Raw genomic sequence first — 15,888 nt, forward strand, 5'->3', positions numbered from 1 at the left:
ACTTCATGGGTCCCACAGATTATTCCTACATTAGTTTCTCCAAGTGTCATTTGAATCCATGGGAGCTTTTCATAGTGAATCCATGTAAGCCTTTCACATCTTTCTTCAAACTGCAGGGCCTCATCTACTTAAGTCATGCTTTACACAAAAGCTGTTCAATAAACTTTTGACCTCTGCAGCTTTTGCAGTGCTATTTTATCCTCTTTGTTGGTGGAAGTGAAGAAGAGCAAGACAATTAGGAGGAAGACATCAGAATCGATCCCACTTGTTAGAGATGAAGGCACACCACAGACGCTACAGTGACAGATATGTTTTTCTGTACTACTGCCATAAATATTCCTAATGCTTTATTTGCTTTTTGACAGCTAACGAGTACACAGTTGACTTTGCCACACAAATACATGACCCCCAGATCTCATGCCCAAGTGTTAACAAGCAACTCAATTTAAATGAAAAGTTTGAATAATTTTCCTGTGGACATCACTTCACATTTATCTGCACTGAATTTCATTTGTCATTTTTGCAATATGGTTGCACAGCAACCTAATGTCATTTTGAAATCCTTTGCATTTTCATTTGCATCTTCATCTCCCTTGATAACTCCCATCAAATCAGCAACACTGCCACTTCACCATTCCTGCTCTTTTCCCAGATCACTCAAGCAAACGGGAATCGACAGCGGCACATTTCTATTAACCGTAAAACAGCAGGCAATGCTTGTCTGCTAAGAGCAGGTATTGACTGCAAAATGTGTAAATATCAGCCTCTCAGTAAATTTACACACAAGGGATTTTTCTGCTGGGGTATGTTGAGGGAGTTCACTCGATACTGTGTCTTCTTTAAAACCTTGTTCTTATTTCCAGCCTGTCTTTAAAATCCAGCCTGCCCAAACACAGTCATACCTTCACCACGTACAGCCCAAAGTGCCAAGTGCCTCTGGGTCACTACCTCCAGCCACCCTGTTCACTCCTTCCTCACCAGCTCCTGCCTGTGCCGGAGCATCTTAATATAATACCGCTATAACTGGATCAACTATAACACACAGCCTGGGGCTTTTCCACACTGAAGGGCAGCTGCCTTTTTGTGCTAGTCAGTAAATCCCCTTCCAACAGGGCTGCAAAAACACACCTTCATATTCAAAATCACTCTTTTAGAATGACTAAACATTAAATGCAAGGTCAAAGCTTTTCATTGACTTTACTAAGGGATCTCATTTTTTTGCTTACTTGTTTTTCTAAGAACCTAGTAAGTCTTAATGTTACATTTATGGGAACACAGTCTAACATATGAACTGTCATAATGGCATCAGTGAGTCTTAGCACTAAAAACCCCAAAAACCCTAAAAACCCACAATTCACTTGTTATGCTAAACCTTGCTCTGTGCATTCTGTAAACTTATTTTGCCATAGTAATTTTCTATTTTTGCCCTGACTTTTTTACATGCCAAATGAAATGTTACTAGCTGCAGATTTAAAGTGAAAAAACAACATCAGAAACTGGACTGATAAAATAAAAAACACCTTTGAAAAGCTAGTCAATACAAGCTGATGTAGAACTAGGTGTTTCTGAAACACAGAACTTTAGCAAAGGCACAAAGATACAGCATTTTTCTTGTTAACAGTGTGCTGCAGCCATGAACAGGGGCTTAGCCACTTTAAGAGGCTTACAAACCCAACAGCCCTAGGGAGTTCGTGTTCTTTTCTCTGGGCAAATTATAAATGGGTGGTGATAAATATACGTATTAAGCCAATACCTCACTCCATGCCTTCAGTGACTTATTTTACTGTTTTCCTCTACCTGCTCCCATCCTCCTTCAAGACCTGAGTCAAAGACTAGGTCTAGAGTATCCCAGTGAGCGCTTGGGTCTTTTCCAACCCATGTGCTATTCCTGATAACGATGGCAGGAGTGAGCATAAACCATCCCTCCAGAAACTGATCATGCCCTGCTCGGGTTTAGGCAGACCCTAAGCAGAGCAAGTAAGTTGTGCGATGATTACCCTACATCATCCAAAATCTTCCCAGATACTCCACAAGGAATGACTTGGGGAAGGAGGGGGCCAATCAGCAGGCATTCTGTGAGGAAATCAGGCATGCCAGGGAGATGTTCGGTACTGCAAGGGCAGTTCACATTATTACGAAGGGATAGTTTCTGGTCACAACCACACACCAGCCTGCTGAGGCTGTGCTCGGCTTTAAGCACCAACCTGGTTACTCTACATACCACACCAGCCATTTTCAAGCTCCTCTCTGCTTCTCTTCTCCAAGAAGATTTCTGCTTGGAGCGGGGTTGTGCTGGTCCCAAAGCACTTGTTAAAACCTGTCTCCAGCACAGCCAGCTCTGTCTCTCTCCTCCTCCGTGCCTGCTCCAGCTGGTCCCGGGAGCCAAGAGGGTAGGCTGGTTCCAGGGCTACCGCTGCTGCAGCCTCCCTGCTCCCGGTCCCACCCGCAGGCACCCTGCCCACCCTGGCTCACCCACATGGACAGCACTGCCCTTGTCCCTGACCACTGCAAAAAGTCAGAATTGCTCAGATCATATAAATCCAGTAAGAGGGAGCAAAGAACTGAATTTATATAGAAAGGGAACAGAATAGTGAAACCTTTAATCAGTCCTCCAAAGTAGAGTCCCAACCAAATTTTTTATTTCTCCCTCTTTGAGGAGGGCTGGGAATTTTTAAAATATTTGCCCTAGATGGTAACCAGCATCAAATCTGAAGAAAAAGCCCTGAAATGCTGTTTCCCCCTCCAAGAAAGATAATATGTTCTCGCCCAAGAAATGAAATAAAGGAGGCTGAAGTATCTGGCATTCCTTTTTTTGAATGTCTCCAAAATACCCTTGGATAAGAAATCAGCTCTTGAAAAAAAAAAATGCTGGAATATTGACACTGCAAATTTAGCTCACTGACTTTTATAAGAAAAACCCCAGTTATTACAAGAAGCTGAGAAGGTTTTGTTCAGTAAATAAAGAATAGAAAACAAGGCAGTATGCAGATAGTTAAGTGTATTATTAATATGCTATGAAGTGTTTTGAAAGATGAAGAAAAAATTGTATAGATTGATTCACATTCACTTCATCCCACAAGAAGTACAATTCCTATACTATGGAAGAGCAAACTACTATGAATTCTTTAAAAAAACCCCCAACAAGTAAAATCTAAGCCAATCCAAAACCCAGCCCTCTTCCCTTCTTTTTCTAGGCTTAGTGGTGAAATTTTCTTTCCGTACTTGCAAGCTTAGGAAGACAATTAATGAGCTACTTCTTAGACACCTACAAAATGATGGTGCTCTGCAATGTGAACATCATCCAAGTGTTTCTTCCCTGTTTTATTTAGAATTCACACTCAATTTTGTGCTGTCTGATTGAAGATGAGGGGGTGGTGAGGAACATGGGGGAGAAAGCCACAGCAAGCTGCCGCACACACCATCCCAATCCTGTGTTTGGAAGTGAACAATTCAACCTGGAGGGAGCTCACTTCAACAACCATGTGCCAAAGTGAGAATCCAAGGATTTCAAGTCCTCAAAGAAATTTTTTTTTGGCCTTTAACATAAAGATTTTACACTAATCAACCCTGTGCCACAACAGAGTAGAAAGAATTACATCCAACTTTATTAACTAATTTACAGTTAGATTTTTTTGTTTTGTTTTGTTGGAACAATGACTTCTGGAAAATATGGTGGGTGGGAGAAGAGATTATCAGAATGTGATACTTGACTAAAACAATGAAAATGAAAACCCAGTAGAATGTCCTGAAACTGCTTTTTACGTTTGTTTTTTAATAAGTTTGTTCGGACATTTTCTTGGTAGCACTAAAATTAATGACTTAAGAAACAGCCCCAAATTTCCCAAACTATTCAGATTTTAAAGGGCATTTCCTCCCAACCCCCTACATATATCCTAATCTGTTTATTTCAGTTTTAAATGTCGTACCTATTTACAGAAGTATTTTTCTCTTTTTTTTTTCAACAGCTCAGCTAAAATAAATTCCTGCTCTAAGTTTCCACATTTCCTGGCAGAGAAAGGCTAACTGAGACAAAAATTGTGCATGGTTAATAGGAAGAAATGTAACATTGGAAACTTCACATGCACGAAGAAGGGAAGGAGGACAGAGAACAAGGCCAACTGGATGATCTCTCTTACTCTCTGATTTCTCTTCCCTGAGGAGGTTCACAGGGACTAGTAAACCACTGAGTTTCCCTGGCCTGGACACCTGGAGTTGTGTTGAGGGAAAAGGCTTGGCCAGCTTCTCACTAAAGCTCATACCTTGAACATTTCAACCAAGACAAGAAATCATAGTCGTGACCTGCCGAGGAACAAATGTTGCTCTTACTCTTCTCCACTTACGTCTTCTCAACATTCACTTTGTTCACTGTTACAAACCATCACACGAAGCTGCTGGAATGACTGGATTTCCTAGCACAGAAGAAACAGGAGAAAGGCTGGGCTCAGTGCTCCTCAGCCTCTCCCAAGAGTCTTCTCTCTTGCCAATCCCTCCTCTGCCAAGAATCACATCACCAAGACCAGGTTCCTCCGATCTACTGCCACCAGATTAACCTGGTGCTGATATTTAGGGCTGTGAGTGGTGGGCATCCACCAAATGCATAGATCTGTTACTGCCCTTGTAAACTGCAATAGGTCAAAGGCTTCTGATGGCTCTGATTTGAAGGAGACCTCAGGGTGTGCACAGAGCTCAGAGACCATTTTCCTCTCTTTCTTTATGGTTCTTAAAAGTAGAGGCAAATAGTTTGCTCCATGTGGAAACAGATGAAGGAGAAGGAAAGGAGACAGGAGAACAAAGGCAGCATAAAAGACAGTACAGGGAAAAAAAGAAGAAAAATATGAAGTACAATATGAGGCATATAAAAAGTGGCTACACTGTAGAAATGATGCACTGAAATTATTTGCTTCTTTTGCTTCCTTTTTCCTGAGAAAATGATAGATCAGTTCATCATTTGAAGAATCTACTTAGGAGAAATCACAGCAAGTAGGACAATACTAAACACGTGATTTCCCATTTCTTTTCTCTTTTAACAAAATACTGGACAATATTTTATCAGTGACTAAATTTAATTAAAATAAATACTCTTAAAGCAGATGATCTGATGCTTTCATATCTTTGGCAGTCTTTCTGTACAGCTTATTTTCTGTAGCTACAATTCATAAATACAAACTAAATAATCTTGGGTTAATCCTGAGACAAGACTAACCAATTTCTTATAGATTGACAGGTATTTGGCTTTTGGTTTCATGCTGTAGAATAAATTTTAAGCATAGAATACTTTCAAAGAGAGAAACAAAAGAATAAATCAACCAACAACATCCAAAAGTCAACAACACACCCCACGCCCTTTCAATTCATGTCACTTTTATGGTTTAGGTGTTTAAATACTTTAGTTTTTATTTTACCAAGTTAGTAATTACTTCCAACCATATTAAACTGTGACAGTTTTATTTTTAAGAAGTTCCAGAAATTAAGTTTTATTCAAATTGAATACTCAAGCAGTATTCATGAACAACTCAAGCCAGGATTCAATAACAGAATCCAACCTTAGTTACCAATTATCAACTGGATAAAATTTTCACACTCCTAGTAGATGATCTTCAAGATTTTGGTGGCTGCAATTTCACTACCTCATGTACTACAGTAAACAAAAGATTTGGAAATTATTGCTCCAAATTCGGCATAAAAGCAGGGTCAAACCCAGTGGCACTCATTAAATACCCCTTGAAAAATTAGGATTTAAATAGGGAAAAACAGAGTTTTAAAATTATTAGCAGGATATAGTTCTGAGCATGCAAATATTTTAATTTCCTGGCTTAATTCCCAGCTGAACTACAGGCTATCATATCGCACCTTGCGAGTCACCTCCTCAAAGGGACAGCTGCAGCAATGCAACCCAACCAGCACATTAGCAGCCTAAATTGTGGACTATGGAAAAGTGTTTGTACCTGGAATGCTGTGTTACAACAAAAATGCTAAGGTAAGAAGGCACGATCAAAGCACTGAAATACATAAAGAAAGAAATAGGTCAAATCCCTGTATCTTTTTAAACTACTCATAACATTCAATTTATGACCTTTTGGTCTGCGGCACTGAGGAACTGACCTGCAGGTCTTGATGACTCTCTGCAAATAACCACATAGCACATAAGGTTCATTCCTGGGCACTTTGCTGGTTTATTTTTTTAATTCTTTGTAGGAAGGGTCAGTCTTTGCACATAAAATATTAGGCTGCTTCAGGAAAAATACAGACAATACAACTATGTCAGAAATAGAAAAAGTTCTAAGAGCAGTACAAATACTTAGGAGTCCACAGATGATTCCCAATGAGAAGAGTCTGAAAGTTTACAGCAGTTTAATTTACAGAGAAGTGAGGAATATTTGAAATAAGGGTATATTAAACAATAAGTGATACAGGGAAGGTCTAACTGAGCATTAGTGGAATAGAAGACCTAACTGAAGCTTTGTAACTCTTACTTCTTATATCAAGTTGTAGGTCTTAGGAGTTGAACTTCTCACCAATTTTGTGATAACAATTTATCTCAGCTCCCATTTCCTCCCTGCTTTCAGGCAGATATTTAAAATAGATGTGTTTGAGATTTAGCCTTCCCACTGCAAATGAATTCATTGATCAATTCTGTTTGAAAAACATTTTTAAACACCATGAGATATGAGCTCTTGGGCTTTTGTCCTGGAATACTGAAGCTGTGAACTGGAGAATCTCAGCACTTTCTTTACTAAGAAGAACACTCCCTGAGTAAGGGCAAACAGATAACATTCTCAATGAAGATCAAATGCGATTTTCAGAACACCACCCAGCTACTAATTGCACTGCTTAAAGATTAAAAAATCCACAAAACAAAATAACAAAATAAAATGGTCCACAGCTGGTTCTTGCAAAATTGTCCACTGAACCCCTTGTTATTATCCCTCAGAAACACTTTGCAGGAGTCACTTTGAGACAGGATGCTGACGAATCACTCTGAGTTTGTTTTAAAGAACTGAGGAAAGAGTTAAAAATTATTCTGGTTGCTTTAGAAACTGACATCCTTTGTTTTGGTTGAGATGAAATACCATTACATGCATGCAATACCCTTTAAACTTGCCACTGTTCCAACAATAACTAAAGCTATTCTAAGAAGCTACCACCCAAAAGGAGATCACCACAGAATTACAGTAAGTTTGCCGCTGCAAAGCTGGAGTATACTTGCAACATTACCAAAAATGCTCAGCCAAGCCTAGCTGGGAGTGACCTCAGTGTAACCACCAAAACACGACAATGACTGCTGCTCACCGACTCCATCACAACCACAGCGATCGAACAGCAAGAGGGGAGTTTCTATTTTCAAGAGCAGCTTGCAGCTAAATGTATTTTCAGCAAACTTGATACTAACCCAAGTAACTAAGATGACATTTCTACACAAGAAAATCAAAACACTGCTAAAATTTAATGATTAGGCTAAACCCGTGTGGTTTTACCATGCATTTTTATGGTTGCATTTCACCCAAATTGCATACTTTTAGACTGCTGAGTTCATGTTCTTTTGTTTACTGATACTAACACTTCAGTTCTAGTCAGAAGCACACCTGATCACTGACCCTTCAGTATTTCTTTTAAACAATACAGACTCTTAAACTTGTAAGCTATTTCAAGTTGGCATCACTTCATTTAAAACCATTGCAATTAATATAATTCAAGCATAGAAAGGAATTTTTATTTTGCAATGCTTTTAGCTTTCACAAACCCATTCCCCAGCCCATCCATGCTGAGTCATCTCCCACACACTCCCCTCTAACTGACAGCCTCCCATGGCCCACAAGAACAGAAACCTCCTGTTTTGACATCTATCCCTCCACAAATGAACCTCAAAGGACCACTTTGAACCAACCCAGCAAAAACTTTTAAAACAATGTTTTGAAACATACTCATGTTCCAGTAATAGCTATGCATATACAGTATATGATGCTACATGTGACAATATATGTGACATGACTTCTAACTCTTGATCTATCTTAACATTTTGGAGATTGTTCTGACTAAAATTAAAAACACTGATAGGCAAAACGAAGCTCAATATTTTGCAAACTAAGCTGCCATCTCTCCCTCTACATATGCCTATGAATGTACACATTTTTAAGAATGCATAATTAACTGTAAGAAAACAGTTCTCAGAAACCAGAAAGCTAAAGTATTTATATCAAAAGCTGAATCTTTCTCACTCTATCTGCACAAATAAACCCGCTGAAGTTGCCAGCTTTGTCAAAGTGAGCAAGATTAGGTTCTAAACATAAATCAATTTAAGCAGTCAGAAACCTACAAGAAGTACTAAAGTTGTTTTCAAATTCTTTGCAGATTTTTACAAAATAAAAGTCATTGACACAGTCTGTGGAAACAAAGTTAGTATTTTTTAAGACAGCATTACTACCACATTTCTATTAGGGACATTTAAAAACTGATTACAATTATGGTATTTCTAGATAGTATTACAAGGGTGTTTTAGGCATGGGGAGTGGGGAGGTGGTGGTGGTGGAATGGGGTACTGATCTTACGACTGCAATGTCATCTAAAATCCCAAGTATCCATCCACACTGGTCAGTCAGATTTGCATTGTTCTGATTTGGTTTAATTTTTTGGGTTTTTTCTTTTATTGTTGTTTTTGTTTCGTTGCTTTTTGGGTTTTTTTTCTGGTTGCTCTTTTTTGCTTCCAAATTTTGCTATGTATTTATAACCATAGAAGTCAGTAAAGGGACTTGATTTGCAAGAGGCACTACAATCAGACAGATCTAAGATAAAAATAAAACTTATTATCTATAAGGTTGCTCTCAAAAGTCAACTATCACACTGGCATCACAAGAAATTAATTCATCAGTATATTTTTGACAAGCACAGTTTTTTTCTCTGAAAGGTCATTTTTCTAAATTAAGCTAAGTATTAAATATCTTTGCTGTTCTGTCACACATCTCAAACTTAACTCCTGAAATGTTTTCACAGTAAAATCAAATTACATCAGAAATAAACATATGAAATAAAGTTTCACATGCATTTAAATTTGACATTTGTACCGTAAGCAATGTAAGCAAACACTAAGGCCTGTTTGTACGTTTTATAAACTACATTAATGGAAAATGTGCTTACTTGCTAAATACAGTATAGCCTAGTTTTGCCCAGAAAGTGTCCTTGCTTTAGAACTCCTCTAAACACAAACTGTTAATCGTGAGATGTAGATCTGGAAATCACTGGTGTTCGTATCATAGTCTGCTAGTGAAGGATTAGGACCATATTTACTGAGCATGTGCTAGAATCATAGAATAGTTTGGGCTGGAAGGGACCTTCAAAGGTTACCTAATCCCATCCCCTGCAATGAGAAGGGACATCTTAAAGAGACCAGCTTGCTCAGAGCCCCATCCAACCTGACCTTTATTTCCACGGATGGTGCATTTAACACCTCTCTGGGCAACCTGTTCCAGTGTCTCACCACCCTCGCAGTAAAGAATTTCTTCCTTATATCTAATCTAAATCCACCCTCTTTCAGTTTAAAGTCATTACCCCTTGTCCTATCACTAATGCCCTCGTATAAAGTCCCTCCCCATCTATGTGGGTTTTCCTTACTGAACTCGGGAACCCAGACCGATATCCTGCAAACTGTGCCCTGCTGCACGCCACCTCTACATCCTCCTATATCCTTCCCCTCTCTCATCACACAGCACTGGAATGGAATCCACCAGAGCTGCTGCCCAGGACTTTGCTTCTGACTCCTACTCTGCCTCCAGAAGGTGCTTTGCTGGGCTCTTTCAACCAGCAGGAGTGAAACCTTGTGATGAACTATGGAAAATAGCCACCTCTCCCCTTCCGTGTTAGGAAAGGAAACCTACCCGCAACACTGACAAGAAAAAGCAGCTCCGCAGGATAAAAAACGGGAATCCTCTGGTGCCAAGCAGACATGCCAAAGACAACTTCTCTTTGTGAATAAATACAGCACAAAGAACAAAGGCTCTCCTCCCCTTTTGCACCTACTGGAGTTCCTCTGCGATGAGTGGATCTTCTGCAGCGCCTGCCTTCCTGGCAGGCGAGGGTTACAGGAGTGTCTTCACTTATTTAAGTGCGTTTCTTGAGTACACAATTACCCAACACACCCAAGGTACTCCAACGCTTTTTTTTTTTAAAGAAAAATACTTCCTTTCCAGCTGGAACAGTTTTGTTTTTTCAAACCTAGGTCTGTAAGCGAAGCCACAGAAGCGCTCTGAATGTGGTGCACTGAGACCCTCAGTATCCCAGTAAAGGAGACATTAATTTCTTGGCAGCACAACTCTCTCCCTACGTACTGGAACGTAGGCTGAGCTCCAGACTTGCAAGAGACCTCGACATTCACAAGAACCTCCTCCATTTTCACCTGTGCACCTTTTTCCCTCCCACAGAAGGTCATTAAGTATCTGCTGAACATTCCTACCAAAGCCACAGAAGACACCTACACCAGCAAGCCCCACCACCAGGAACAAACACCCGTTCTGCCATCTCACAGCAAAAAATACTTGACTGTGTTCTTCCTAAATTAAACACTTCAAGTCATTTTGAAAGAGAAAGAGCAGGATATGAACAAATAAGGGAGTATTTGCTCATGAAAAGGCAATGAGGCCTTCTGTGGGGAGGTATCTGCAATTGCTCAGCTGCAGTAACATGTAGAAAATCTAACTCTGCATTTGAAAGGCCATCAGTGAAATCAAAATCTGTCATGCAGCACTGCATAGGCCATAAGAGCCTTATTACCAGGATTCGTATCTGCCACAGTTTCCTTAAAATACCTTCTCCCTCCTAAACAACTCTTCAGCTAAAGGCCATTCAAAAAACGTGGAAAGCTTCCCTTTGGGCACACATTCAGGAAAAGACACAGCAGGAACATTCTGTGTAGGTACCAGTCACATCCATCATCCGTCGGTCTGTGCCAGGCAGAGTGCGGCCGAAATCTCTGATCACATGTCGGTAGAAATAGGCCATTTTTACTGACAGCCTGAATAGTTGAAAGCTTGAAGGAATCCAAATCATTCCAGTGCTGATGTAGGATTTTAATCACACATGTAGGTTTTTAATCACACAGGTCTGACGGAGACAAGGGGAAAGCACTGGTGTTCATATCACAGTCTGCTAGTGAAGGATTAGGACCATATTTACCGAGCAGTGTGCCCAGCACATATAAAAGGGAAAAAAATACTTAGTCCCTTTCTCCCAAGAAGTTTAACTCACTCATACTCTTAAAAAATACTGATTCTATTTCACAAACATTACAGATTCCCAGAACCTGTATCTCTGCTCAAAGCCCTACACATCCTGACAAAGTCACTGTGTCTGTTCAGGTGATGTTCATTCTTTCCCTCACTATTTTTAATCATTTTATCCAAAGCAAAATGGTGGAACTCCACTATACAGGGTTTGGAGGTACTGTAGAATCTGCTTGCTTTGTTATTATGTTACACCTGATTACAGCTCAGATGTCTGGAACAATACCTTAGGAGAAATGAAGATGCGAAACATACCCAACCTGCAGCCGGCTCTTTGCCATGCTCCCCCAGCAACCTAGGACTTTGGGAGAGTGGGGTAGTAAGGCAAGCTCCCCAGGTGGCCCTCAGGGCTGGTGGTGATGCCTGGGCTGCACATCACCACCAGGACTGCTGCAGAGATGGAAGCAGAGAGGGGCATTCCCACATCTGGCCACCACCTTGGCTACAGGAAGGGTCAGAAACACTTTTCCAGACACTCAAGATACTGATGGAGCTGTGAATGCATCGAGTTGAAAGGATGTTGACAAATATTTGTCCTCGTCATTATTTGAAGTAGAAGAAAAAGGTTAAGCTGTCTGAGAGAAATTAAATGTTTTAATAGGGACAAGGGCAAATATGAAGTTGTCAGGATGTAAAAATGCAACCTTCATAAAACTGTTCATGCTTTAATCTATGCAACCAATAAAGACACAGTAAAAATAACCATGCTACACTCTGCTTGAATGCTGTTGACATAAGATCTATGGGAGAGAAATTAAAAAGTAAATAACCAATCAGTCCGCTGTTACACTGCTGATTGCTGAAGATACACGGCAGGAAATGATACCTCCTGTCTCATACAGTTCAACAGGGCTTGGAGCAAACCAAAATTTAATTTGTAATATTTCATTTCTAGCTCAGATTTGAGATGGCTGGCCATGCTAATTTCCAAATTTTTGCTTTATATCACATCTGATTTATATTTAAGAAGCAACATTTGAAAACAAACAGTGCAACAGTAGAGCTTCCTCAAGGCATAATGCCAAGGAAAACCTGAAGGCTGCACTAAACCACACTAGCAAACACGTTTTGGGAATACCTTGTGCAGGCCAATAAGAATCTCTGTGCTGTATTATCAAAGGGGCTTTAAGTATCATACCACAAATCCTGCGTAGCAAGAAGCAGATCAAGCATATCAATCCACATGCTCTCCTTTAAAATTCCCCCTATAAAAACTAGGTTTTAAGAAAACAGGTTGACAATAAATGTCAACTGGAGACTAAAATGCATTATATGGCACATTATCCTCACATTTATCCCCAAAACAAGTAATGTATATCCATAAAATCAGAGCAAAATAAATTGAAACACATCATGGTTGGGAAATGTACTGTTAAGGCACATGGAGTCTTCCTAACACCAGAGTCAGTACTGGGACTCTTACTAAGATATTCCAGCATTTTGAAATCCTAAATTCAATTTTCTTTAATGATCGACTGGCCATTTCTCCCATTCTAATATTACGAAAAGACACATTGTTTGGCTATAGTATATGGTGGCTGACACCTATCTTCACTTGGAACTGTAAGTTCCAAAGGAGATGAAAAAAAGATACTGCCAGAGGGAATCTGCCAAAACAAAAAAAAATTCTGACACAAAATTCACTACCAAAATCTAAGGTATTTGTGGAAAGGATGAGCTTCAGCAAGTTCTACATTACAAAATATTTTCTGGAATGACCAGTTTCATCTTTCCTAAAAAAAACAACAAAAAACCTAAAAAAACATTTGACCAAAGCTTTCCTTCAAGTTTTTTATTAATTTAAACTAGAAGCCATGCAGACTTTGAAAACTGAAATTCAGTGCAAAGTCTTTAAAACATGTAACAGTGAATCTCTGATTTAACACACATTTTAATTTCAGAAAAACTGAAAAACTATAGAAATATGACAAGTTTTGAGTTTTCTAACATTTTAATTTTTGTTGGTTTTTTTCCCATTAAATACAAGTTATAAAGGAAAACAAAGGCACACTTCTAAAAATAATGTAAACTATGTCCTATGAATCTAATTTCAATGAGCTTTAATTGTAGATGTTTGAGTACAGTACAAATCTACTCTGAAGGTCATCTGACATACCCACAAGGAATGGCTTGGCACACACTTATTAGAAGGGGATTTAATATCTATTGCTTATTCTAATCTGTGAACAAATTTACTACTGTTCAGGGGACTCCTTCTGAAAATACACCTGTTTTAAGCAATTTCAATAGGGCTATGTTTTGCTTTTTGCACTAACAACATCGTAGCCATTGTAAAGCTACAATTATGGATGTCAAAATGCAGGGCTTTTTCTTTGTTATCTCTCCACCCATCGCTTACAGCAGTACACAGGCACACACAGGTGAATATCTCACAGGGAATAAATTAGACGAAGCTGAAATGCCTTCCCCAAGCCCATGCTCCAGTCTCAGGTAAGCATTTGACTCTTCACCAAAATTCAGACAGGCTGACTATAAAGTTCCCAAGGATTTTAAGAGAACCAGAAATTCGTCTTTCAATTTTATTAGGAAACCAGAACTTCCTGGCACAACCCCACAACATCCACCTATCTGTGGGAACTCCCTTGTTATTACTTCCATTCCCCTGTGGCAAGAGACTGCAAACCAGCCAAATCTCACACAAAGGTTCACTTCTCCATCGCACCTGTGGAATCCCAGGGTGTAGATGAAAGTGAGGACTGACTGCCTTGGAAAATGTCCAGGCCCAGAGCAGTAAAAAAAGCAGGCAGCAAGTCACCTACTAGAAGCTCAAAATTCCCGCTTTTAAAGCAAGCAGGAAAAGGGAAGGGGATTCTTGTTTTTGACCACATAGCTCAGTGATAGGAAGGCAGAAGAGAATGTGTGGGATGATGATGGAGCGGTGAGGGTGAAACATCACAGGGAATTTCTTAGTGAGGGGAAGTCTGGTCTCTGGTTTAGGAACTTGTCAGGGGATATGTGAGTTTGGTACCAACGCCCAACACAACCTTCCTGTGTACTTTATAGTTCCAGTCCATAAAACAACATTTCCACGCTCCAAGAATTTATTGGAAAGATAATTATATTCCTAAGGAACATAGTGGCTGCACACATGAAGTCTTACAGAGGTATTTAGACACTTTATTGCCAACTACTTACATAGAACATACTCTAAAATTAACCCCTTGCCTGCCCTCCTGACCATATCTTCTCATTTACCGGTGCCCTTTCCAATGACACACAAAAATTTAAAGGCAGCTTTTTGCTGCTATTTTATAGAATCATGGAATGGTTTGGGTTGGAAGGGATCTTAAAGATCATCTAGTTCCAATCCCCCTGCCACAGGCAGGGAAACCTTCCACTAGACCAGGCTGCTCAAAGCCTCATTCAACCTGGCCTTGGACACTTCCAAGGATGGGGCATCCAGAGCTTCTCCGGGCAACCTGCGCCAGTTTCTCATCGTGTATTATTATTGCATCCAAGGGTGGTCACAAACTCCTCCTGCCCTTACACATTCTGACAGGTAGTACTAACTACTGAGACCAGAGACTTCAAAAACAGCTAACGAGTCAAAGTGCACAACCACAGTTCTCCTAAACCAGCATAGTTTTCAGCAAGGAACTTTCTGAAAATCAGACCCTATTAGATTGTCTCAGAGTGGGCCCACACAAAGCTCCTGCTAAAACCCTTTTGCAAAAACACAACTGGCTTTTGTATGCATCTCCTAAATACAGTGTAAACCTATTATTGTATGGACAATGCAAAATTGGGGTACTTAGAAAGTAGCCTCTTCTTCCAACTTGTAGTCATTAACTTCAAAATCAATAATCTTCATAATACAGTTAAGAATTTTCAAAAGGCCTTGGTGATGGGTTTTAACTAATTAATTTTCCCACGGAAACTGGTAATCTTCTGCCAATTAAAACAGCATTCATCTAACTCAACTCTCAGGTGCTCCCAACAATCATACTCATAACTCCTAGGTGAGGTAACAACCCATTTCAATCTTTTAGAAAATGATCTTTAAAGATAAAACTTATTATTAAGTAATAAAGCCCTGATATTATCTTGCAATGATGATAAAGACATATAATAAAGCATGGATGTTCAACCAGAATGAAATCTTAACTGTGTTCAGTATGAAGTGGTTTACAAACATATACTTTATAACATAGAAAGCCCAAACAAGTAAAGACTGAAATAGTATGGTAAACCTGTACAGTATCTCAAATGGACACTTAGACCACACCAAAAGAAACCCACTTGGTTCTTTAAGGACAGCTCTGCCTCCCACCTGACACTTCCCCTCTGGCTGGGCTAGCTTCATTAAGATTCAAAAGCCTTATCCATGCTTCTCAATCTCCCTGTACTACCAATTTTCTGGATGAAAGATAACTTGCAAATGTTTAGGTAAAATACACTACAAAAATGTGCACCATCAGATTTAATATCACAAAAAAACCTTGAAAATATGGGAAGATTTGTGCTTGGCGTTCTTCTGAAATCTCTCTCTAAATAAATTCCATGGTTGAGCTATAAGCACCTCCTAAAGGTCTTTTCACAACACAAGCAGGACTGGATGAAGCAACATTAACAGCTGATCCTCCAGTATGTGCCATGT

General features: G+C 39.6%; 1 protein-coding gene across 7 annotated transcripts in view; it reads right to left on the minus strand.

The window, feature by feature from the left end:
• Positions 1–15,888, minus strand: part of HIVEP1 (HIVEP zinc finger 1) — a 128,701-nt gene that overhangs the window by 68,625 nt on the left and 44,188 nt on the right. The window contains exon 1 of one of the 7 annotated variants that reach the window (XM_039549719.1): positions 9,870–9,960. The exons of 5 other annotated variants lie outside the window; for them this stretch is intronic. In XM_039549719.1, coding sequence (XP_039405653.1) covers positions 9,870–9,939 — 70 coding nt within the window. In that variant the 5' untranslated portion in view covers positions 9,940–9,960. Of the gene's footprint in view, positions 1–9,869; positions 9,961–15,888 lie in introns of those variants that run through there. One more of the 7 variants, XM_039549713.1, reaches the window with a different exon arrangement.

Source organism: Corvus cornix, chromosome 2, assembly GCF_000738735.6.
Source record: "Corvus cornix cornix isolate S_Up_H32 chromosome 2, ASM73873v5, whole genome shotgun sequence".
Lineage (NCBI taxonomy): Eukaryota > Metazoa > Chordata > Aves > Passeriformes > Corvidae > Corvus > Corvus cornix.